The sequence below is a fragment of the Sus scrofa genome, chromosome 5, assembly GCF_000003025.6.
Source record: "Sus scrofa isolate TJ Tabasco breed Duroc chromosome 5, Sscrofa11.1, whole genome shotgun sequence".
Lineage (NCBI taxonomy): Eukaryota > Metazoa > Chordata > Mammalia > Artiodactyla > Suidae > Sus > Sus scrofa.
Genome location: NC_010447.5, coordinates 734,711 through 758,052, shown reverse-complemented (window position 1 = coordinate 758,052; position 23,342 = coordinate 734,711). Strand labels below are relative to the sequence as shown.

Here is a 23,342-nt window from a genome sequence, read left to right as displayed (position 1 = left end):
GGGGTGCAGCGTCCGGCGGCGTCGCGGGCGGGCGGCGGCGGCGGCGGCAGAGGCGGCAGAGGCGGCGGCGGCGGGAGGGGCGCGGGGGCAGACAAAGCCTCGGCTAATGAATGAGAGCGCGTCCGCCTGCGCGGCCGTCGTCCGCAGCCGGGCGCGAGTCGCCCCACGCCCGGAGCCCGCGGTGAGTGAGCGACCGGCACCGGCTCTGCCTCAGCCGCGAGCTCGCGCCCAGGGCCAGGCGGTCCCGGAGCGCCGTCGGGGCCGGGGGCCGGGGTGGCGGAGCTCGGGGGTCGGAGTTGGGGGATCGGGGCTGGGGCCGGGGTCGCGGGGGTCGGGGAGCGGGGTTGGGGTCCGGGCGGGAGCGGGGGTCGCCCCGGTATCGCCGGCGCCGGGCCGGGGGTTGGGGGCCGGGGGCGCGGCCTCGCGTCGCCGGGACCCCGCCCTGACCGCCCGACTCGGCCGAGGTGCCTGCGTGCGGGGCCGCCCTGACTCCGCGCCCCCCGCGCCCCCGGCCTCGGCTGACAGCTGGCGCGCGGCGGGCCGGGCCGGACGGTCACACCCGGGCGCATTTTCCGGACCGCGGGATCTGGTCGAGGAAACGGCCGAAGTGGTGGAAAGTTGATGCGGACCCCCGGCCCGGGCCCCGCCGCGGGGCCGGCGGGGCTGGCGGGGCTGGCGCGGCGCGCGGGCCGCGGAGGCTGCAGAGGAGCCCCGTGGCAGAGGTGCCGGGCCGGCGTGAAGTTGTCGAGCTGACCACGCGGGTGCCTGTGCGCGCGGGCGGGCCCGAGGGGCCGGAGCCGTGCGGGAAGACCGGTCCTGGCGCGGGGGTCGCGGGCCGGCGGCCGGCAGCCCTTCGCAGCCGCTGACAGGTGTTGGTCGCGTGTCTTTCCTCAAGTACTTTGTCCTCTGCCACCGCAGCGAATGACCGTACTCATTATGTTTGTAGGGTTTTTCTCTAGATACCGAATTTCGTTTTCAGTGCACTTTCAGGAAGAGGCAACCGAGGGCCTTATTTACATATGTCTTAGGAAGCAGATGAGCCGAGTCTTACTGCTGCGGGCCTCTGATGCTTTTCAGTCATTGTGTGTGTGTGTCTGGGTATGACCACTCACACTGAGTTAGTAAAAACGTGAATCAAATTATCAAGCATAATTTCAAATAGTTTTCCAATTGGGCTTGTTTTGCTAGAGCCAAGTAAATGTTGAGTCATTTGTGTGTCTTGTTTTTCCTTTTTCGGTGACCCACGCGGCCCGCATTGCTGAAGACAAGTGCCAGCCCCTCGACTCTGTATTTGGGGTTTCTTTCAGTGGGTGTGTGTACCTCTCTGGAAACAAGTCCCTGCCAAGCCGAGCCATCAGAAGAACCTGCTATTGGCGTTTTCATGTTTGTGAAAAAGGGAAGTTACTTGTTTTGAAGTTAACTCTGATCCGATCAAGTCTATAGTTTTAAGAATTGCACTTCAGACTTTTCATGAGGCCAGTGAGCCAATGCAGGTGCATTCTTGTGACTTTTTATATAGTGTTTGTTTGTTTTGTTTTTGCTTTTTAGGGCAAACCTGCAGCATTATAGAAGGTCCCTGCCTAGGGGTGGAATCGGAGCTGCCTTTGCCGGCCTACGCCACAGCCACAGCAGCTGGGATCTGAGCTGTGTCTGCGATCGACACCACAGCTCATGGCAGGGCCGGATTCTTAACCCACTGATTGAGGCCAGGGATTGATCCCACATCCTTACAGAATGCTAGTTGGGTTCGCTACCCCTGAGCCACATGAGGAACTCCCGTGTAAAAGTATTTTTGATGTTTTCTGTATATCATGGTGATAAAAGTAGGAGATGAAAAAGAATTTAGGTGGAGTTTTAATTAATTAATCGATTTATTTATTTAGGCTTTTTAGGGCTGCGCCCCCAGCATATGGAGGTTCTCGGGCTAGGGGTCAAATCGGAGCTATAGCCGCTGGCCTACACCACAAGCCACAGCAACGGGGGGACCCGAGCCGCACCTGCTGTCTGCGACCTACACCACAGCTCACGGCAACTCCAGAGCCTTAACCCACCGAGTGAGCCAGGGATCAAACCCACATCTTCATAGATAGTAGGCGGGTTCATTATCACTGAGCCGTGGTGGGAACTCCTAGTTGGAGTTTTTAAAAAGTGCTCTAAGCCAGCTTTCAGTTATGAATTTCTGTACACAGTCACTCCGTGAGAGGAAACAGTTGAGCGTGCTGAGGGTTTCGAGTGGGATGTCCGCGCAGGCACGCGCACTTCCTGTGGTCCTTACACAGATTGTATCTGGTTGTCATGATTTACATTTTCTCGGGAAAAAGCCCAGCACTGCTCAAGAGCAACTCTGTGAATCTTCCAAGGCGTTAACCTACTGGATTGGAAGAAGGGTCTTCCTGGACAGCCCCCCTCCCCCAACCCTGTTCTGGTTCATTCCTGATGTTTTTTGGGCTTGAAAACTGCTCTTTTTTAAAAAATGCCACCGCACACACAAGGAGGTCTGTCCATGACTCAGGCGGTGCAAAGAATGTCCCCAACACGCTGGGAATTATTAGGGTTGCCGATTGGATCTGTGTCTGCCCAAAGGCGCCGATGCCGCGTTTATGTGGTGCAGGAAACGTGTGTACCTGTATTTCAGACCCCTGCCTGGCGTGGAGTTTGGAGCCAGAAGAGCAGTGACAGTGGTCCATGCTTTCTCCTCTTGGCGTCGGGTCTGCGCTGCTCTGGGCCCGGCTTCAGCGCCCGCGTTACCTGAACTCGGCTCTGGGTGAGGGGCCTCTGGCTCCCTCACAGCGCGTTCTGTTTCCTTCTGAGCATCTCTGCACAGACGTGCTGACAGCCTCGAGTGTCCATCTCGTAATTAGCATCTGATGCGGACTTGATAGAAGCTGCGGGGCCGTAGTTGTGCATGTGGGCGTTTCTGTGTCTTACGTATTCAGCTGCATGAGAAAGTCGGGGTGCCTGTGGCCCTGGCCGGCCCGCAGCCTCTCGGGCCGGGCCGCCCTCGAGCCCGGATCTCAGCGGATTTCAGAGCAGCCACCTTCCCCATGCTCAGCCCTTTCGAATTCCCGTCTCTTCTGCCCTCTGCCCTGCCCTGCTGCTCATTGCCAGGTGCTCATCGTTCCCGACCACTTCCTGGCTAATTATCTGATAGGAACTTTCGGCAGCTGGAATCCCGGAAGGCATTGTTAGGCACGAAGTGGAGTCTTTTTCTTCTGGTGCCCCCTGTTGCTGAGGACAGGCGTGCCTGGCTCCGCCTGTGGTTTCTTCCCCTCTCTACTCTGAACCTGGCACGCTTCTGCCTGCTGAGAACAACAGTGGCTTTTAAAAGAGGTTCCCGGGAGTTCCCTGGCGGCTCAGCAGGTTAAGGACCTGGTGTCACTGCTGAGGCCCTGGTTACAGCTGTGGCATGGGTTCGGTCCCTGGCCCAGGAACTTCCACATGCCGCGGGCGAGGCCAGAAAAGAAGAAGAGAGAAGTTTCTGCCATTCAGGAACTTCCGTAATGATGGTGGGAACACTTAAACCCGAGGAAAAGGCCCGGTGATGCTCCAGGGAACACAGGCAGGCCGGGGCAGGGCCCTTGGCAGGACTGGGCTGCTCTGGGCCAGGATGTGGCGGGGTGGCGGGTCCGGGTGGCCTCAGCGGCCCCCTTCTGGGGCTCGGCTGTGGACCGCTCTGCACCTGCCCCAGGCGTTTCGTGGACAGCGCTCTTCATGTGGCTGCAGCCACTCCTGCTGGCACGGCGGGTGCCCCTGTCCCCCCGAATCGGCTAGTCGTGGCCTCACGCCCTCCGAACGCGTTCCCGTCACCCTCAGACTCAGGGCACGCCTTCTCCGGAGGCCGGGCCGGGGGCAAGCCAGGCCAGGGCTCAGACTGCCTCCGTGCCTGGCCGCTCCCGGAGCCCCTGGGCCCTGACCCGACAGCAGGACGGCCTCCGTGGTGGGGGAGCCCCCACCTGGCGCAGCGTCGCCTGCCCCTCGCGCCCCGGCGGCGCATCCTGGGGGACGGCGCCTGTCCTGGGACCTCCTCTCCGGTGCTGCTCCTCAGAGAAGAGGCAGAGCGGGGATCTCTGCCTGAGCGGCGGGCGGCCGAGGCGGCACAGGGCACGCAGTCCCTCCTGAGGCCCCATGGCCCTGCTGTCCCGTTGCCGAGGGTGTTTGTTGGCACTCGTTTCCGAACCAGCCTCTCGTCTGGGTCATCGCACGAGCATGGGGACTGTAGGCCCCCTGCCACCCCCGTTTATTTCCACGCCATCGACTTTTTTGGGCCACCGCCTCGCCATGCAGAAGGTCCCAGGCCAGGGTTCGAACCCGCACCCCAGCAGGAGCCGGAGCCAAAGCAGTGACAGCAGCGGATCCTGACCCCGCTGAGCCAGGAGGGAACTCCAGGTCATTGACTCTTTGAAGAGACTGGGCCAGCTGTCGTGAAGGTCCCCTGTTCTGGGTGTCTCTGCTGGTTTTCTGCTTTGTCATTGACGCTGGACCCTGTGACGGCGGGGCGCGGAGGGGCCCTCGGCCTCCAGGGCTCCCCCGCATCCTCGATGCCGCCCTCCCGGGTCCCTCCTGGGAGCGGCCTCCGCGCAGGCGGTGCTGGGCTTCCTGTCGCCTCGCGCCTGCACAGCCGCCTGCCGGGACTGCTGCTCTTTCTGGATTCCGGTCGCGTCGCCTCATCCCCTGCATTCTGGGAAACGGGAAACAGGACCAAGGCGCCGTCTCCCCTTATCCCTCTTTTTTTTCTTTTCTTTTTTCTTTCTTTTTTTTTTTTTTTGTCTTTTTGCCATTTCTTGGGCCGCTCTTGCGGCATATGGAGGTTCCCAGGCTAGGAGTCCAATCGGAGCTGTAGCCACTGGCCTACGCCAGAGCCACAGCAACGCGGGATCCGAGCCGTGTCTGCAACCTACACCACAGCTCACGGCAACGCCGGATCCTTAACCCACTGAGCAAGGCCAGGGATCGAACCCGCAACCTCATGGCTCCTAGTCGGACTCGTTAACCACTGAGCCACGACGGGAGCTCCAATCCCTCTTTTTCTGGCAAAGTGGTGGCCGTAACCTTCACCTCCGTTGTGGCAGATTTTTTTTTTTCCCTTTCGCCTTTGCATATCAGTGCAGACTAGTGGATTTTAATTTGGTCGTTATGTTGTACTCTGTTCAAATCCTCTGCAGGTTCCGATAGGGAGGTGACCCGTTGGGGGCCGCGGGCAGCATCTCCCATTGTCCTGGCTGCACTCCCCGCCCCCCTTCCAGACCTTCCCTCCGCTGTTTCTGCAGGGCTTTGGTGCCCTCAGTGTCTGAAGGTGTTTAGAAACCAAGGTCTAGGCACTAGGTGTGTTTGTGTGTTGCTGCAGCGTGGAGCACGCACCTGCTGGGCAGAGCTAGGATATGTGTTAAAACAGGGAGAGCTCATACTCAGCTTTCTGATCTTTTTTGGGGGGGGGGCTGTGCCTGCAGCATATGAACGTTCCCAGGCCAGGGATTAAATCAAGCTGCAGCTGCAGCCTACGCCACAGCAACGCCAGATCCTTTAACCCACTGCACCAGGTGGGATTGAACCTGCGCCTCCACAGTGACTCAAGTCATCGTTGTTGGAATGTTAACCCACTGCACCACGGCACGAAATCCCGTGTCTTTTTCTCATCCTGAAAGTTTTCATTCTTTCTTTCTTTTCTTTTTAGGGCTGCGCCCACGGCATATGGAGGTTCCCAGGCTAGAGGCTGAATCAGGTCTGCAGCTGCCGGCCTACACCACAGCTACAGCAGTGCTGGATCCGGGCCACCTCTGCAACCTACACCATAGCTCACGGCAACGTCGGATCCCTAACCCACAGAGCGAGGCCAGGGATCGAACCTGCATTCTCATGGATCCTAGTCGGGTTCATTAACTGCTGAGCCTCGAAGGGAACTCCTATAGGCAACGATTTTTATTTCTGCCACATTTATCCCATCAACATGAGCGCACGTGTTGGTAACTCCCTTGTGTTCCCTCTCGTCTTTGATGAAACGTAACAGGTGCCGTGACACTTGTGTCTTGCTTTCGGGACAGTCTGTGGGCGCGTCAGCCCTCACTGGTGAGTGTTGGAGTGGTTTTGCCCTGCGGCTGACCCCGCCGTCACCCGGGCAGATGTTTTGCATTTGATGAAGGAAGTCCATCTTCAGGGTCTTTTCCGGGCAGTGGGCTCGCCAGCTCCTTGGGCAGTTGTCGTTTGGCAGGTGTCGCCAAATTCCCAGCTTGCTCACAGCATCACTCTCAGCCTGACGGGGAGGCGCTGCCACCCTTGTGGGTCTCTGCCGGTCTGACCCAGTGAGACTTGGTAGCTTGAAGCGGTGTCTTTTGATAGGCTTCACCCCGAATGCGAAAAATGGGCAAACACGTGAATAGGTATCAAAGTAGATGAGGGCATTCAGGAAAAGGTGCTCACTGGTTTTTTGTTTGTTTTTCCTGCTTTTTAGGGCCGTACCCGCGGCATATGGAGGTTCCCAGGCCAGGGTTCGAATCAGAGCCACAGCTGCCAGCCTACGCCAGAGCCACGGCAACGTGGTATCTGAGCTGCATCTGCGACCTACACCACAGCTCATGGCAACGCGGGCTCCTGACCCACTGAGCGAGGCCAGGGATTGAACCCGCATCTTCATGGATCCTAGTCAGATTCGTTTCCCCTTCGCCACAACCGGAACTCCGAAAGTTGCTCACTGTTAATGAGTCACTGAGTCTGAGTGGCCCCTGAAGGGCGAGGACGGGAAACGGGAAACGCTGCCTTTACACTTACCTCTGTGTTACAGTAGCTTGGGAAGTGGTGTCTTGCTTTTCTCTCTCTCTCTTTTTTTTTCTTTTGGCCGCTCCTGTGGCTTGCGGAAGTTCCTGGGCCAGGGATCAAACCCAAGCCACGGCATTGACAGTGCTGGATACTTAACCGACTGCACCACAAGGGAGCTCCTGGGAAGTGGTTTCTTTAATTCTTGAAATAAAAAATAACAATATATTCTCCAGGTCAGAACACGTGTAAGATTGAGAATATTCGGGGAGCTTCCACCGTGGCTCAGTGGCTAAAGACTCCAGCTAGGAACCATGAGTTTGCGGGTTTGATCCCTGGCCTCGCTCAGTGGGTTAAGGATCTGGCGTGGCCGTGGCTGTGGTGTCGGCGGGCAGCTGCAGCTCCGATTAAACCCCTAGCCTGGGAACCTCCACGTGCCGCGGGTGTGGCCTTAGAAAAGACAAAAAAAAAAAAAAAAAAAAAAAAATTGAGGCTATTCCGTACATGTTATTTTTTCCAGCCGGTGGAAAGCGTCCTCAGATTCGCTGCCTCTGCTTTTGGCTGTTTTTGTTTTTGTCTTTGAAGCTTGAAGTTGCGGAAGGTTGGGTTTGGGCGGCTCTTCTCTCCTCATCCTCTCTCTTCTGTCTCCATTCATGATGTAGCGCAGCTGTGCTCACTGTTTGAGTGAAACAGTGTTTTCCTTTTCGGATTTTATTTTATTTATGAGACGCTTCCAGGCCAGGGGTTGACCTGAGCTGCAGCGATGACAGCACTGGATCCCTAACCCCCAGGCCGCTTATTGCCTTAACTCCCGCGGTGCCTCAGCGTGGCCCCCGCCACCCAGAGATGGGGGGTGGGGCCGGGCGAGATGAGGCGCAGGGTCCCCGGGACAGCGTCGCAGCAGGGAAGCTGAGGGGACTTGTTCCGGGAGGTTCTGTTCGGCTTCCTGTCGTTGAGCCCCGCATCTTAGGTGCGCGTGGGTTTTGTTTTTAGACCGATTTTTAGCTGCTGGAGCACAGAGGCAGAACCGCGGAGTAACGGGTCCCCGCTGCCTCCCGGGTGCCCTGCAAAGAGGCAGCGCGGCCTTTCGGGGCCAGGGCGCCGCCTCCAGCGGCAGGCGGGCCGCCGGGACCCCGTCTCTTCACGCCACCGCCTGCCGGTGTCTGAGACCCTGAGGCCCGTCTTCCTCTTGTGGTTGGAAAACTCGGGCTGACGTGGTGTGTTGCTTTTTTAAAAGTCAGTGCTGGCTTCGTGGAGAGGGATTTTCTTCGGCAGTGAAAGGCCACTCGAGCAAACGCCGGCCGCTTTGCTCAAGTAGGAGCCGCGCCGTCGGGTTTCCAGTGCGGGGGGGAAGCGGGGCGCAGCGTGGGGTCGGCCCGGCCTGCGCATCGGCTCTTCCTCGATGGATGGGAAACCGAGCATTTAAAGGAGGCGCAGGCGGCAGAGACACAGGAGCGCTGTCCCTCCCGGTGCTACGCCCGCCGGTGGCCCCCGCGTCTGGCAGGCGATGGCAAACGGGAGCCAAGCGTGGAGGGAGCGGGAGACCGCACTCCTGTCTCCCAGGTCTGGGCTTTGCCTCTGCTGCGGGGTCGGCTCCCCCCGTCTCCCTGGTCGGGGATGGGTCGGGTTCAGGTCTGCTCTCCCGCCAGCTCCTCCGGGGTGTGTGCTCCCCCTCCGCAGGCACTGGAGTGGGCGGGGACTCGCCCTTGGCCCCGCCTCCCCGCAGCCCGTGATGCCCACACCGACATGCCTCCTTGTTACGAAGTTACCAGACAGGGATGTTTGGGCTCAGCCACAGTGTCCTTTTTACGAGCTGGACTTCAGTCCTGGCCTCAGCTACTCTTCTTCTTTTCTTTTTTCTTTTTAGGGCCACACCTGCGGCACGTGGAGGTTCCCAGGCTAGGGGTTTAATCGGAGCTACAGCTGCCGCCGACGCCACAGCCACGCAGGATCCAAGCCGTGTCTGTGACCTACACACAGCTCACGGCAACACCAGATCCCCCGAGAGGGCAGGGGTCAAACCCACGTCCTCGTGGGTGCGAGTCAGACTCGTCCACCGCGCCACGACGGGAGCTCCCTGGCCTCAGCTACTCTTGGGTCATCTCGTGCTGTCTGTCATGTAGGCAACTGAAGATAGGCGCTCCGTGCTCCCTCTGCCGTCTTCAGAGTGACGCGTCCGGTTCCTGTCCTCCTGCAGAGGCGACCGTCGCGGGTTTTGTTGTGGCTCCTGGGTGACCATGACCCGCATCTACGTGCACGTTGCCCCGCTCTGGGCAGCGGGGGCCCTTGCGGCCTGGCGCCCGGACCCTCCTGCCCAGCCCTGGTCTTTGCCTGGGCCGTGGTGTTCGGACCCGTGGTCTGGACGTCAGGGAAGCTCGTGCCCGCTAAGTCGACCGCGACTTTGAGGTCCTGGCGGGGACCAGCGCCAGGGCGCGTGTTCTCTTCACACCCAGAGGATGCCTGCTCTTTCTTAGCCCTGGTCGTCCCTTCCCGCCCCAGGATCCTGGCTCCCAAGCACATGGGCGCCGAGAGAGGGAGCGCCTTAGCCCGACCCCTGCGCCTTCGTCCGGCCGAGCTCGTCCCCATCCCCGATAACAGTGGCTGTGCCACTGTCCCCGGGCCGTTGCCCGTGGCAGTCGGGATGCTTCGCCCATGACAAGGGCTGGTCACCTTCCCCTTCTTTGTGGCTGCTCGGGCTCCGCTTTGTGGGGCATCCGCCGTCAGCTGCTCGTGCCTCCCGGACCCGGCAGGCAGCGGGTTCTGCGAGCTGGCGCGTCGCGCTCGCCGACGTCCTAGGTTGGTGCTTCTCGCTCCAGACTTCTAGGTGAGGTCTGTTGCTGGGCGATTTCTCAGGAAGGACTCCTGAAAACCTGTTTTCTGAACGCGTCCCTGTTTTGTTTTTCGTTTCGGGCCTCCCCGTGGCTCATGCGTTTCCCTGGCCGGGGATCAGAGCTGAGCAGCCATCGCGGCCTAGGCCGCAGCGCCAGGCGCCAGGCCGGGAGTCAGACCCTCCTCCCCGACTCTCCGGACGCGGCTGATGCCATTGCGCCCCAGTGGGCATGCCTGAGCTCTTGCCTGGTGGTAACAGTTTGCGCCCCACTCTCGGAAGTCCCGTTGACTGGGTGGGAAGAGCTTAGCTCACATGTTTCTTCTCTGAGCATCTTAAATGTTACTCTCTTGCCTCAGCACAAAAAATCGCTGTCAAATGAATGACAGTTTCATTTTCCTTCCCTTGTAAGCAACAGCGTTTTTGCCTGAATGGCATTTCGTTTCCTCCAAGTCCAGTGATTTTCCTAGGAGACAAGTGTTAAGTGTTAGGGAGAGAGCCTCTCAGCTGTTAGAATGGGTTTTATATTTTTATTTATTTATTTGTCTTTTGTCTTTTTAGGGCTGCACCCACCGCATGTGAGGTTCCCAGGCTAGGGGTCGAATCGGAGCTGTACCAGCCTGCGCCAGAGCCACAGCCACGCAGGATCCGAGCCGTGTCTGCACCTACACCACAGCTCACGGCAAGCCGGATCTTAACCCACGGAGCAGGCAGGGACCGAACCTGCTCCTCATGGTTCCAGTCGGATTCGTTAACCACTGAGCCACGACGGGAACTCCAGTTTTTGTATTTTTAAATGGTTGAAAGTAATTCACAGAATATCCCGTAACACATGAAAAGTATATGACATTCAAATTTCATTGTTTGTAAATGGGTTTGACGGAAACACAGTTATGCTCCTGTACTCACCCTGCATCCGTGGCTGCTTTTTGGCTGCAGTGACTGAGATGAGCAGACACAGCAGAGGTCAGATTGCAAAATATTGAACCTCTGGCCCTTTTGCCCGGTCGCCAGCCCCTGCTCTAGAAGAGCCGTCATTCTCGCGCCTGTTTTAAGGCGCACTGGAGGTCGCACTTTAAATCAGTAACTTTCAGTGAGTCCCACCCCTTGAAATAAACCCCCTTGGCCCCCGCCCTTTCACTCTGTGCCTTCACCGTGGGCATTTCAGAGCCCTCAGTCTTCCTTGTTCTCCTGCTTCGCCCTCCGGGTTTCCGGGGTGGATGGGGGGAGCCGGGTCGGAGCACACACGTTTTAGATCTTCTTTAAACTGTATTTTATTTATTTTTATTTTTATTTGTGGTCTTTTTGCCTCTTCTAGGGCTGCTCCTATGGCATATGGAGGTCCCAGGCTAGGGGTCCAATCGGAGCTGTAGCCTACACCACAGCCACAGCCACAGCCACGCCAGATCCGAGCCGCGTCTGCGACCTACACCACAGCTCGCGGCAACGCCGGATCCTTAACCCACTGAGCAAGGGCAGGGATCGAACCCGCAACCTCAGGGTTCCTAGTCGGATTCGTTAACCACTGCGCCACGACGGCACCTCCTAAGTACAGCCTGTAAATGAGGAAAGGCTCTCTCGTTTCTCCTTTACTCTTTGAAGGGAGTGCAGAGCCACAGGCTGGAGTCCCACGCCCGCTGGAGGACTTCTTTCCAGAGCTCGGCACCAAGAAAACGCACGAGCTGAACAGGCCCCGGGCAGGACGCCGTGGCCAAGCAGCGTGTGGGACCTTCCGCGCTGTCCCTCGAGTCGATGCACGTCCAGGCCCTGCTGAGCGCCCGCCGCCGCCCGGTGGGAAGGGCCGAAGCGGCAGGGCGGGCTCCCCCGGGCGGGTGTTTTCCTTCTGCGTCCTTTGCTGGCGTTTCCGGGTGGGCTGTGAAAAGGAGATGCTCGTTCGTGTCCGCGTTTGTCCTCTCGGCTCTGCCCATCTTCGTCTCTGCGGGCCTTTCTTCGGGTCCCGCGATGTCCACTCGTGTCGTCGTCACAGGCGCTCTCTGGGCAACTGACGCCCTGTCCTTCGAACTTGGAAATGGTCTTTTCTCCCGTGTTGAGCCATTTTTGTCCTGCGTTTTATTTCCACATTTTGTTGCATGGACTGTAAACGTCTCAGCACATTACGGTTTTTGCTTTATATAGTCAACGGTCTTTTTGGGGGGGCTCTGCCGTGGCATGGGAAAGTGCCCCGGGCCAAGGATCACACCTGTGCCACAGCAGTGCCCCAGGGACAGTGGCGACGGCAGGTCCTTAGCTCACTGTGCCACGAAGAGAGCTCCCGTAGTCGCTCGTCTTTCAAAGAGATTGGTTAAGGAGCAGGAATATGCTTCTCGTTCCTGGGGGTCTGCGTATTTGGCGTGTCCGTGCCCTCCAGGGTTTAGGTGTAAACCTGAATCTCCGTCTAGAACCGTTGAGGAGATTCTCGAAGGTGGTGCCGCTGGCTGTTTCCGGAACGTCTTCTTCGTCCGAGCAGAAACCCCGTCCCTCTTAAGCGGTGCCCGCCCTTCCCCACCTCCCCCACCCTGGTGACCCCCCAGCTGTTGTGTGTCTCTGGATTTGGCTTCTCCGGGACCCCATCCGAAGGGGCAGCACGCCGTGTTTTTCCTGTTGGCTCTGCCTTAGGGCCCGTTTCCTGGAGCGTCTCGTCTTCGGGGTCCAGCCACGTTCGAGCAGGTGCCCCATTGTCCTTGCTCTTGGGGCTAAAGCGTATTCCGTGTGACCACGGCCTGTCGTCCACTCACCTCTCGACGGACGGACGCTCGGGTTGTTTCCACCCGTGGCTGCTGCTCACGGGGAGCTGTGGACTCGGCGGTGTCCGTCCTCCGGGTACACCAAGCAGTGGAGTTACCGGGTCCGACCGATTTTTTTTTTTTTTTTTTTTTTTTTTTTTTTTTTTTTTTTTTTTTTTTTTTTTTTTTTTTCGCTCCGGTATGGACCAGCAGGTGTCGAGCTGTACCGGCAGCCGACCGCGGGATGTCTTGCCTAAAGCTACGCCAATCTCCTGGCAGGAACCGAACCCGCCTCAGTCCAGTCGAGCACTGCCCGATGGACCCCCATTTTTTTTTTAATTCTCTTCAGCAGCAACGCACAGGGTTTCAACGCCTCCACGTCCTTGTCAGCCTTTTTTTTCTCTTTAAACAACAGCAGCCTGGTGCCCAGGAAGTGAGAGCTCCTTGGAGTTTGCTGTGCACGTGTGCGATGACGGGGGAGCACCTTGGGTGCCTGCGGGCCGTCTCCAGAGCTTCTCTGGAGAAGCGCCTGCTCGGGCCCCTTACCCACTTTGGGTTTGGGTTTGGTTGGTGCGTTGCTCACGTCATCTGTTCTGGGTTTTAACCCCTTATCAGATGTATGAGTTGCGCGTATCTTTCTCATTCATCGGTTGTCCTTTCACTCTTGATGATATCATTTGATGCGCAGAAGTCGTAAACTTTGGGTCTGTTTGGTTTTTTTGCTTCGTCCTGCTTTACTTCCGTTGCTAGATCTTCGAGACTATCGATTTCTTCTTTTGTGGTATTTACGCGCCCTTAACCCCGTGCAACATGAGTCTCCCATCAAAGCCTCGGGTTCCCCTTTCCAGAGGGGTCGCTGGGCTCCTCTTTCTGCCGTCTGCTCATGACGCGTGCCGTCTCCCTTACTTCCTCCGACCGTGCACGTACTCGTACTGCCTGTTTTAAGGGCCGTAGCTCCTCCTTCTGTCGTCTGTGTCGTAGCCGGGTCTGTTTTCTCCTGGCCGGGGGAGTGTTTCCCGCTTTGTTGTGTGTCCAGGAATTTTTGTTTGATATAAGACATTTTGAATTTTACTTTCTTGGGTGCAGGATGCTGTAACGGCTCATGAGTAATGGGGAGGCTGTTTGAGGCTGTAGGTAGGTTGGTCGCAGGGGGCCTCTTGGGTCTGGCGCTGGAGCTTTGCTGGGGGCTCCCGAGCCCCACTGAGCCCCCACCCGCCTGAGGACTTGGTTGTCTCGGCCTATGGTCTCCAGGTCGTCTGTCAAGCGTACAAGAGCATCGTGTCTGAGAAAAACAGCAAACACACCTTCATTAAAAACACCGTGCTGGAGTTCCCGTCGTGGCGCAGTGGTTAACGAATCCGACTAGGAACCATGAGGTTGCGGGTTTGGTCCCTGGCCTTGCTCAGTGAGTTAACGATCCGGCGTTGCCCTGAGCTGTGGTGTAGGCTGCAGATGTGGCTCGGATCCTGCGTGGCTGTGGCTGTGGCGTAGACCGGTGGCTACAGCTCCGATTCACCCCTAGCCTGGGAACCTCCATATGCCACGGGAGCGGCCCAAGAAATAGCAAAAAGACAAAAAACAAACAAAAAAACCCCACCGTGCTGGGAGTTCCCATTGTGGCTCAGCGGCTTAAGAACCTGACTAGTATCCGTGAGGATGCGGGTTCGATCCCTGGCCTCGATTAGTGGGTTAAGGATCTGGCGTTGCCATGAGCTGTGGTGTAAGCCTCAGATGTGGCTCAGATCCTGCATCGCTGTGGCTGCCGCTCCAGTTCGACCCCTAGCCTGGGAAGTTCCATGTGCCGTAGGTGAGTGGGTTCAGAGTCCAAGCGCAGTGGTTCAGGTCACTGCTGAGGTGCAGGTTCAATCCCCAGCCAGGCACAGTGGGTCAGGGATCCCGCATGGCCGCAGCCATGGTGTAAGTTGCAGATGTGGCTGGGATTTGATCCCTGGCCTGGGAACTTCCCTTTGCTGCACGTATGGCCATTAAAAAAGGGCTTCATTGCTGAAAGATGCTGACCATCATCTGCCAGCATAGGACCGCCCCAAGCCTTCAGCGTACAAAAGCATAGCATCTGCCAGGTTCAGCAAAAGGAGGTGTGCCTGTGTAGCGCCTGCTTTGCCGCTTGTCTCATGTGAGGGCTCTGCCCGTCCTTGTTACTCCACCATGGCTGCACGCACAGCTTGTTCCCACTTTGTTCTTCAAAATAATGTTTTAAAAACTCCTGGTTCTTGGGAGAGCCTGTTGCGGCTCAGAGGAAATGAACCCGACTCACATCCATGAGGTCGCGGGTTCAACCCCTGGCCTCGCTCAGCCGGTTAGGGATCCTGAGGGGCCACGAGCTGTGGTGTAGGTCGCAGTTGTGGCTTGGATCTGGTGTGGCTGTGGCTATGGTGGAGGCCGGCAGCTGCAGCTCCGATTGGACCCCTAGCCTGGGAACCTCCATGTGCCTCTGGTGCGGCCCCCCCCCAAAAAAAAAGTCCTGGTTGTTTGGAGTTCCGTGTCAATTGTATATTCTGCTCATCAGCCACGGCCAGAAAGCATTTTGGGATTTTGCTTGGAACTGCAGTGCGTGTATAGATCAATTCAGGGGATGCTGACATCATGCCTGTGTTGGATTTTCTAGTTCGTGAACTCTTTACGGGCTTTCGTTTCTCTCAGCAGTGTTTCAGAGTTTTCAGTGCACAGGTGATCTTTTTTTTTTTTTTTGCTTTTGCTTTTCAGGGCCACACCCACGGCATGTGGAGGTTCCCAGGCTAGGGGTCGAATCGGACCTACAGCTACCAGCCTCCAGCACAGCCACAGCAACTCCGGACCCGAGCCGCATCTGCGACGACACCGCAGCTCAGGGCAACGCTGAATCCCTGACCTGCTGAGAGAGGCCAGGGATCAAACCCTCATCCTCATGGATGCTAGTTGGATTCGTCTCCTCTGTGTCACAGCAGGAACGCCAAGGTGTACATTTTAAAAGAATTATCTCTTAACGTTTTATATTTTTGTCTGCTGTAAAATGGGGAATTTTCCTTTGTAATTATTGTTTGCCTGTAGAAATGCAATTTTTTTTGTAAATCAACTCTTGTTTCTTGTAACTGTCTAAATTCACTAATTTTTAGTAGCCTTTTATAGATTTCTTAAGGATTATTTTACCTTCCCAGATGTATTTAATATGACTGAGGACAGTTTTACCTTTTTGTTTCCAGGTTATATGACTTGTGGTGCTTCTCATTTTTGTAGTCTCTCATTTTTTGCTCACTTTTCTTTGTTTCCTGTGTTTCATTTTAAAAATAACTACATATGTGTAACGATACGGGTTGGAATTGCTTTTAAGTGTGACTCTCTTGCGCTGTATGTGCTAATTCCAGCGAGGGGAGGCTTCGCTGACGCCAATCTGCTGTTTTACCCTCTCTCTTACTCTCGGTGGCCTATTTCCTTGTGTTTCGTGAGGTTTTGTTTATATGCTCATTTTAAATGTTGAGAGCATTTGGCTAAACCCGGTGGAATTGATCACTTGCAGTGCTTTCTTTCGGAAACTGCCCCATCTGTTCTGATGCAAGTGAGCGGTTTCCCTCTGCCTTTGCCCCGGGCAGGCTCAGTGTACGCCTGTTGTCCCAGCGTTATTATTAACCCTGATTCCTGTAACTCTCAGCAAGGCCCTGGTGTTGGGAGTTCTCTTGGGCCGTAAGGGTGAAGGATCCAGCATTGTTGCTGCTGCAGCCCGGGCCACTGCCGTGGTGCCCGTTCGGTCCCTGGCCTGGGAACCGCAGGCCGTGGGAGTGACCAGAAGAAGAAAAAGAAGAAGAAAATGCTCTGGTTTGGCATCACTGCTGGGCGACCTCATGGCTTTGGCCCCAGAACTTGGTGGTGGCTCACTGGGCCGGTGTGTTAGGCGCTGCCCGCGGACAGCCTCACCTGGCAGGCGGGGCACAGCTCTGCCCTCCCTGCTCTTCGTGTGTGTGCCCCATACCACCTTATAAAGTAAGGTCGGGGGTGGGGGGGACCCAGGGGCACAGGGCAGGGGTGCTGACACCCACGGATTCCGCAGGCTGCATCGCCTGCAGAGCCCCCCCCACCTCCCCGCCCCTGCCTGCTGGGTCCCAGCCTCTGAGAGGCGCTGGGGCTGCCCTCACGGCCAAAGGGGCCCTGGCAGGAGGGCATTCCTGCTTCCCCGGGGGCAGCTGTGTGGAGTGGCTCAGGCTGGACCTTGTGGGGCCCTCACCTCGGTGCCTGTCGGCGGGTGGAGCTGGGCGGCCGTGTTCCACCCCGCACTCAGGAACAGGTCCCTCTGGCTGGCACTGCTCATTTCTGGGCAGCCAGCGGCCTGGGCTGTGCCAGCCCCCAATGGGCAGGTTGGGCCCAAGGAGGCTGAGAGGCTGTGTCTGCAGGGGCGGGGGTGCTAAGAGACCGGGCCGGGCGCCTGCTGCTGCTGCTGGGCTCCTGTGGGCAGCTTTGCCGAGCACAGCGGCACAGGCTCCTCCGCCAAGGACAAGGGAGGAGCTTCCTGAGCAGAGCGGCCGCTCTCTGCCTTTCACTGCGGGGCCTTTCCCAGGCCCTCAGTCCCGCACGGATAGGCCCTTTGAATTTAAATTTGCATCTTTTTTTTTTTTTGCTTATTGTGCATTTGTGGGGTGTTTTTACTGTGAAACTGGATTGTGAAAAAGTCAAGAAACAAGGTGTTTCGCTTTAATTTCGCATCATGGACTGTCTTCCTGTGCGCGTCCAGGCGCGTGCATCCATGACCGCGTGCATCTGAAATGTGGCCTTCCGTTCCGTGCCTGACGTGGTTTCTTCTTTTACAGATGACGCCAAAGGGTCGTCGTGCTGTGAAGATGACGGCGGCCCTGAGTCGGAGACGGGCAGGTGCCCCCTGCGCGCACGCGTGTCTGCCCCGGGAGGCGGTGAGCCGTCGAGTGCCTGGAGGCAGCGGCCTGCAGCCTCGGCCCGGGCGCACCTGAGCCCCCATCTCTGCTGCACGGCTCAGAGGCTTGGGATCAGCCATGTGCAGAAGCGGCCCGAAGGATCAGGTCATTTAGCAGAACTGAAGACGATGTACAGTGGGGCACAAATGAGCATTTTGGTCCGTTTCCTACCAACCTGAGACGTGGGGTGTTGGAGCAGCCAGAACAGTTATGCTCGGTCATGGAGAACGGCCGGCAGACCAGCCCCAAAGGGGATGGGGGTTTTGTTTCTGACAAAGTAGGTTTTAAAATAGAAGAGGAAGATGAGGGTCAAATCCCCAGGCGCAGTTTGGAAAGAGCCGCCTCCAGGCGGGAGCAGGAGGACAGGAAGCGGCCGCCGCCGGGGATGAGCAGGCCGTGCGGGAGGCGGGCTGCGGCTGCCGGCCGCCGGGCAAGCCCTTCTCGGCCGAGGCCGAGGACGACTACGGGGCGCTCTTCTCGCAGTACAGCAGCGCCCTGTACAGCGTGGCCATGGAGGCCGTGACGCAGAGCCTGCTCTCCGGCCCGCACGGGAGCTCGCGGAAGAAGTCCCCAGCCTGGAAGCATTTTTTCATCTCTCCCCGGGACAGCACCAAGGCCATCTGCACGTACTGCATGAAGGAGTTCAGTCGGGGCAAGAACGAGAAGGACCTGAGCACCAGCTGCCTGATGCGGCACGTCCGCCGGGCGCACCCGGCCATGCTCCTGGGCCCCGGCGCCGGCGCGCCGGGCCTGGCCTCCCTCTCCGCCCCCGCAGACGCTGCGGACCCGGGCGCCGCCGGCCTCGCGCCCGCCCCGCTCGCCCCCCCGACGGCGGCCAAGCTCCCGAGGTCCCCCGGTCAGGGCGCCGAGGAAGCTGCGCCTCGGCTCTCTCCCGAGGAGGTCCCCCCGGACGTGTCGGTCCCGGACAGGGGCGGCAGGGAGGAGGCCCCGGGGGGCCCCCCACCGCTTTATGACGAGTCCCCCGAGAACGGGGCCGAGAAGAACCTCCCGCTTCCGAGGAGCTCGTCGGGGTCCAGGCGGAGATCGGCCGTCTGGAAGCACTTCTACCTGTCGCCGCTGGACAGCTCCAAGGCCGTGTGCGTCCACTGCATGAACGAGTTCAGCCGCGGCAAGAACGGCAAGGACCTGGGCACCAGCTGCCTCATCAGGCACATGTGGCGGGCGCACCGCTCGGTCGTGCTGCAGGAGAACGGCGCGGGCGCCGGCGTGCCGCCCCCCTTCTCCGCGCCCCGACCCTGCTGCCCGCGCCGCCGCCGCCGCCGCCCCCCGGACGGGGAGCCCAGCTCCGGGCCCGCATCTCCAGGGAAGCCGGTCCCGGAGTCCCCGTGCGCGTCCCCGTCCCCCGATCGACTGCGGGAGGAGCTGCCTGCGCGCTGGAGCCCCGGGGATGCGCCGGCGGGAGACGCGCCCGCCCTGTCCTCGTCCTCCGATGGGGGCGAGGCCTCGCTGGCGTCCTCCCCCGAGAAGCAGCAGGGCGACGCCGCGCGCCCCCGCCCGGTGGAGCCCGGCGCCGTGTTCCAGCAGAACAAGAAGGTCATGAAGAGGCTCAAGTCCGAGGTGTGGCACCACTTCTCGCTGGCCCCCACCGACAGCCTCAAGGCCGTGTGCCGCCACTGCGCCTGCGTCATCAGCCGGGGTAGGCGTGGCGACGTGGGCACCAGCTGCCTGATGCGCCACCTCTGCCGGCGTCACCCCGCCGTGGTCGGGGGCCAGCGGGGCTTCCTGGGCGCCGGCTTGGCGGGCTCGCCCTACGCCACCCTGGCCTCTGCAGAAACCGCCTCCAAGGTAACCGACCTGCCGACAGCGGCGGCCAAAAACAGCCAAGGCCTGTTTCCCGCCAACAGCAAAAAGACCTCGAAGCTGTGGAACCATTTTTCCGTCTGCTCCGCAGACCCCACGAAGGTGGATTGCTTGCACTGTGGCCGGACCATCAGCCGGGGCAAGAAGCCCACCAACCTGGGCACCAGCTGCCTCCTGCGGCACCTGCAGAGGTTCCACGGCAGCGTGCTGAAGCCCGACGCCCCCAGGCCGGCCCCGTCGGCCTCCCCGGGGCTCCCCGCGCCCCTGAGCTTGCAGCCCGCCGGCGCCGCCTCCTGCGAGGACACCGCTGAGAAGCTGCCCGATTCTCACCCAGCTGCCAAAAAAATAACAAGTCTCGTGGCAGAAATGATCGCCCTTGACCTCCAGCCGTACTCGGTGGTGGACAGCGTCGGCTTCGGCAGGCTGCTCGGGCACCTGAGGCCCCAGTACTCCCTGCCGCCCGCGTCCTACTTCTCCAGGACGGCCATCCCGGCCATGTACGACGGCGTGAGACACGTGGTCATGGCTCAGCTGCAGGAAGCCGAGAGCGGCGTGGTCCACTTCACGTCCGGGGTCTGGATGAGCAGCCAGACGCGGGAGTACCTGACCCTCACCGCTCACTGGGTCACCTTCGAGTCGTCGGCCCGGCCGCACCGCCAGGACCGCCACTGCTCGGCGCTGCTGGACGTGTCCCAGGTGGACTGCGACTACAGCGGCAGCAGCGTCCAGAAGCAGCTGGAGTGCTGGTGGGAGGCCTGGGTGACGTCGGCCGGCCTGCAGGTGGGCATCACGGTCACCGACAACCCCAGCATAGGGAGGACGCTGAACGAGGGCGCGCGCTCCAGCGTGCAGTGCTTCAGCCACACGGTCAGCCTCATCGTCGGCGAGGCCATCAAGAGCCAGAGGCTGGTCCAGAACCTCCTGAGCACGGCGCGCAAGATCTGCGAGCGGGTGCACCGGTCGCCGCGGGCCAAGGCCAAGCTGGCTGAGCTGCAGCGGGAGTACGCGCTGCCGGCGCACCCGCTGCTGCAGGACGTGCCGTCCAAGTGGGACACGTCCCTCCACATGCTGGAGCGGCTCCTCGAGCAGAAGAGGGCGGTCAACGAGCTGTCGGTCGAGTGCCACTTCCGCGAGCTCATCAGCTGTGACCAGTGGGAGGTCATGCAGTCCGTGTGCCACGCCCTGAAGCCCTTCGACGCCGCGCGCCGGGAGCTGGGCGCCCGCGTGTCCACGCTCAGCCAGGTCATCCCCATGATCCACATCCTGCACAGGCGCGTGGAGATGCTCTTCGGGGAGACCACGGGCGTCGACACGATGCTCACGTCGCTGCGGGAGGCCATGGTGAGCCGCCTGTCGGCCCCGCTGCACGACCCCCGGTACGCGCTGGCCACGCTGCTGGACCCGCGGTACAAGGCCTCCCTCTTCTCCCAGGAGGAGGCCGAGCAGTACAAGCAGGATCTCATCAGGGAACTCGAGACGCTGGACTCCTCCTCCGGGCCTGCGCCCGTCGCCAACGGCGCCGGCGACCCGCGTCCCCGCCGCGGGCCGGGGCCGGGGCCGGGGAGGAGAGCCTGTGGTCGCTCATGGCCACCGTGCAGAAGGCCGAGCCCCGGGGGCAGCCCGGGCTCCCGGAGGACGCGGTGCTCGCGTACCTGGAGGAGGAGGTGCTGGAGCACGGCTGCGACCCGCTCGCCTACTGGAGCCTGAAGAGGGCGGCCTGGCCAGGCCTCGCAGCCTTGGCCGTCCGCTTCCTGGCCTGCCCGCCGAGCGCCGTCCCCGCCGAGAAGCTGTTCGGCACCCCCACCGAGAGCGGCAGTTTGGGCCCGTCCAGGCTCATGATGGAGCATTTCGAGAAGCTCGTCTTTCTCAAAGTGAACCTTCCCCTGATCTCCTTCCAGTACTGAGACGCGCAGTGCAGCCACCGGTCGAGAGGCAGCGACTGCCCCGCGGCTGGTGGCTCGCGCGCCCGGGGCCCCGAGGACAGCGGGCCCGGCGCTCGGGCCGCAGCCCTCCCCGTCCTGCCCACGCGTGCCTTACTCCCGGTCCTGAGCCCGGGACCGCGGCGCGGTTTCTGAGGCGTCCGCCAGAAACCTCCTGTCGTGTCGATCATGAAGTCCGATGACTAGGCGTCCACCCGTGACTGTGACGCGTTTGTAGGGTGGGGGTCAGTGAGGTGTTGGACTGGAATGGCAGAGGAGTTGGAAGCAGGTTTTTTTCTCTAGGCTTTTTGTTCGATTACGTAAAAACCACCAATCAGGTACTGTACTGTCGTTTAACATTGCTTTAATTGCAACAAAGCAGCTTTTGTGGCCGTCGAGTCCAATCTGTAAATAGGAGGCGGAGTTCAAGCCATCCTGCCCGCGCCCTTCCCGGCTGCAGCTCTGACGCGCCTCGAGTCCAGAGCGCCATCTGGGAGGTGACTGTCACTGCAGCGGAGACGTGGCGTTGAAGACAAGCCTTCCCTCGCACGTCACGCTACCGGTCCTGCGCGACTCGGGGGCGTGCGCCCATTTCAGGTGTTCCCTCGGATGCCCCGGACACATCCCAGCTGTTTACGGGCGGTGCCCGCGGTGCCCGCCGTGTGGCCGGTGCTCAGCACACCCGTTTACAGCATCCCGTCGATGACCCCTCTCCAAGCCCTCCCTGGTGGCTCCACGCCGTGAAGCCAGCTGGAAACGTGTGCACTGACCTCCAGTTTGATCACCTTCTGTGTAAACTTCTCTGTAGAAGCGGCGGCGGCGGCTTATTAACGGGGAAAGCGATTGTCGTGTTGCGGTTGTAAGACTAGCCTTAGGGGGTTCGAATTTCTTTTTTGTTTCACAGGGAAGATGCAGCCATCAGCGGGTGTCAGAACCCAGGACATCGGGACGCAGTATCAGTCACCAGGTTCTCCTAACAATACTACGTCTTCGAAGTTTCTGCCTCAACATCTAGGAAAGGTTCGTTTCCTTATTTCCAGCCAGTTAAATGTTCTGGATGAAACAGGTCTCTCACTTGCCTACGACTTTTAGAGAAGTCGTCCTTCTGTTAAAATACTGTACCTACCATTAATCTGGATTTGCATTGACTATGTTTTAGTGTATTTATAAATGGTGAACTCAGTTTCTGAAATTAAACTTTTTATTTGCAATTTTCTACTGCTGGCGAACACTGCCTCTTTCTTCTGAGGGCAATAAAATCGTCCTGCTCTCGGGGGCCGACTCGTACAGAGAGCACACTCGCTCAGCCTTGGAATTGTCTCCTTCACCCCAGGTGCCTCGGGGGCAGTGCAGGCGTACTTGCAGCCGCCTGTCTGGCAGGGGTATAGCACTGAGTCCCTGGGACAGAGCCCACGGGCCCGGCAGCCGGGCAGGTCACCTGCGGCCCTTTGCAGAGCACGCCTGCCAGCCTGCCGCACGCCTGCCCTGTTGTGTTGTTAAACTGGTGGTGGCCTCGGGCTGCTGTTTGCCTGTCGGGGAGCCCAGCCTCAGGTGGTGAGGGGGGGTGGTTCCAGTCGGCCAAGGGCACGGGCCTCCTGGGGCAGTGGGGTGCTCACGGGGTTGGGGATGTTCAGCCAAAACCAGGTGCCACGGAGCCGGGAGCGGTGGGCCTGCGGGAAGAAGCCCGGGGCTCGCCGTTGGCAGCACTGGGACGCTCCTCGGGGCTGGCACTGGCGCACAGCGGCACGGGCCGAGGGCACCGCGCATACGGTGGCAGGTGTGTGTCTTCTCAGCTCCTCCCGCCTTAACGCCCCCTTCAGACCCCGGTCGCCAGCCGTTCACTGCCCGGCAGCTCGATGACGTCTCCGGCGGTCCGCTTAACCTCTCTGGTCACTGTCATGATACAGGAGCCTTTGTTTGAGTGTCAGGGCCCATCCCATCCCCATGAGCAAATCCTGTTGTCTGTGATTAAAACGTTGGATGTCATTTAAAATTAAAATTCCCTTCCCTACCCTTCCAACCATAAGGTAGCAGCTGGTTTTAGGCCAACTCTCCCCAAGAACTGGTGAGGCCGCGGGAAGTAATTTCGTAAAAAGCTTTTCGAGGACACCGCGAGCAGCCACAGCTGTGGGGACACCGCTGTATTGAGAAGAAGCGCCCATGGAGGCGAGCCCTCGAGTCGCATCTCTGAATCAACTAGCACCCATGAGGACGCAGGTTCCATCCTCCGCCTCGCTCAGTGGGTTAAGGGTCGTGTGTTGCCGACACGGCTCGGGTCTGGTGTGGCCGTGGCTGCGGTGTAGGCCGGTGGCTCCATCTCCAATTCACCCCCTAGCCTGGGAACCTCCATATGCCGTGGGGGCAGCCCTAAAAAACAAACAACAACAAC

The 23,342-nt window shown here is 59.5% G+C and overlaps 1 protein-coding gene across 1 annotated transcript; it reads left to right on the top strand.

Moving 5' to 3' along the window:
• ZBED4 (zinc finger BED-type containing 4) lies at positions 1–22,171 on the top strand. Its single transcript, XM_021091352.1, is given in 4 exon segments — positions 1–181; positions 17,094–17,584; positions 17,587–20,576; positions 20,579–22,171. Coding segments are annotated over 3 exon segments (3,501 nt in total). The 5' UTR covers positions 1–181; positions 17,094–17,433; the 3' UTR covers positions 20,939–22,171.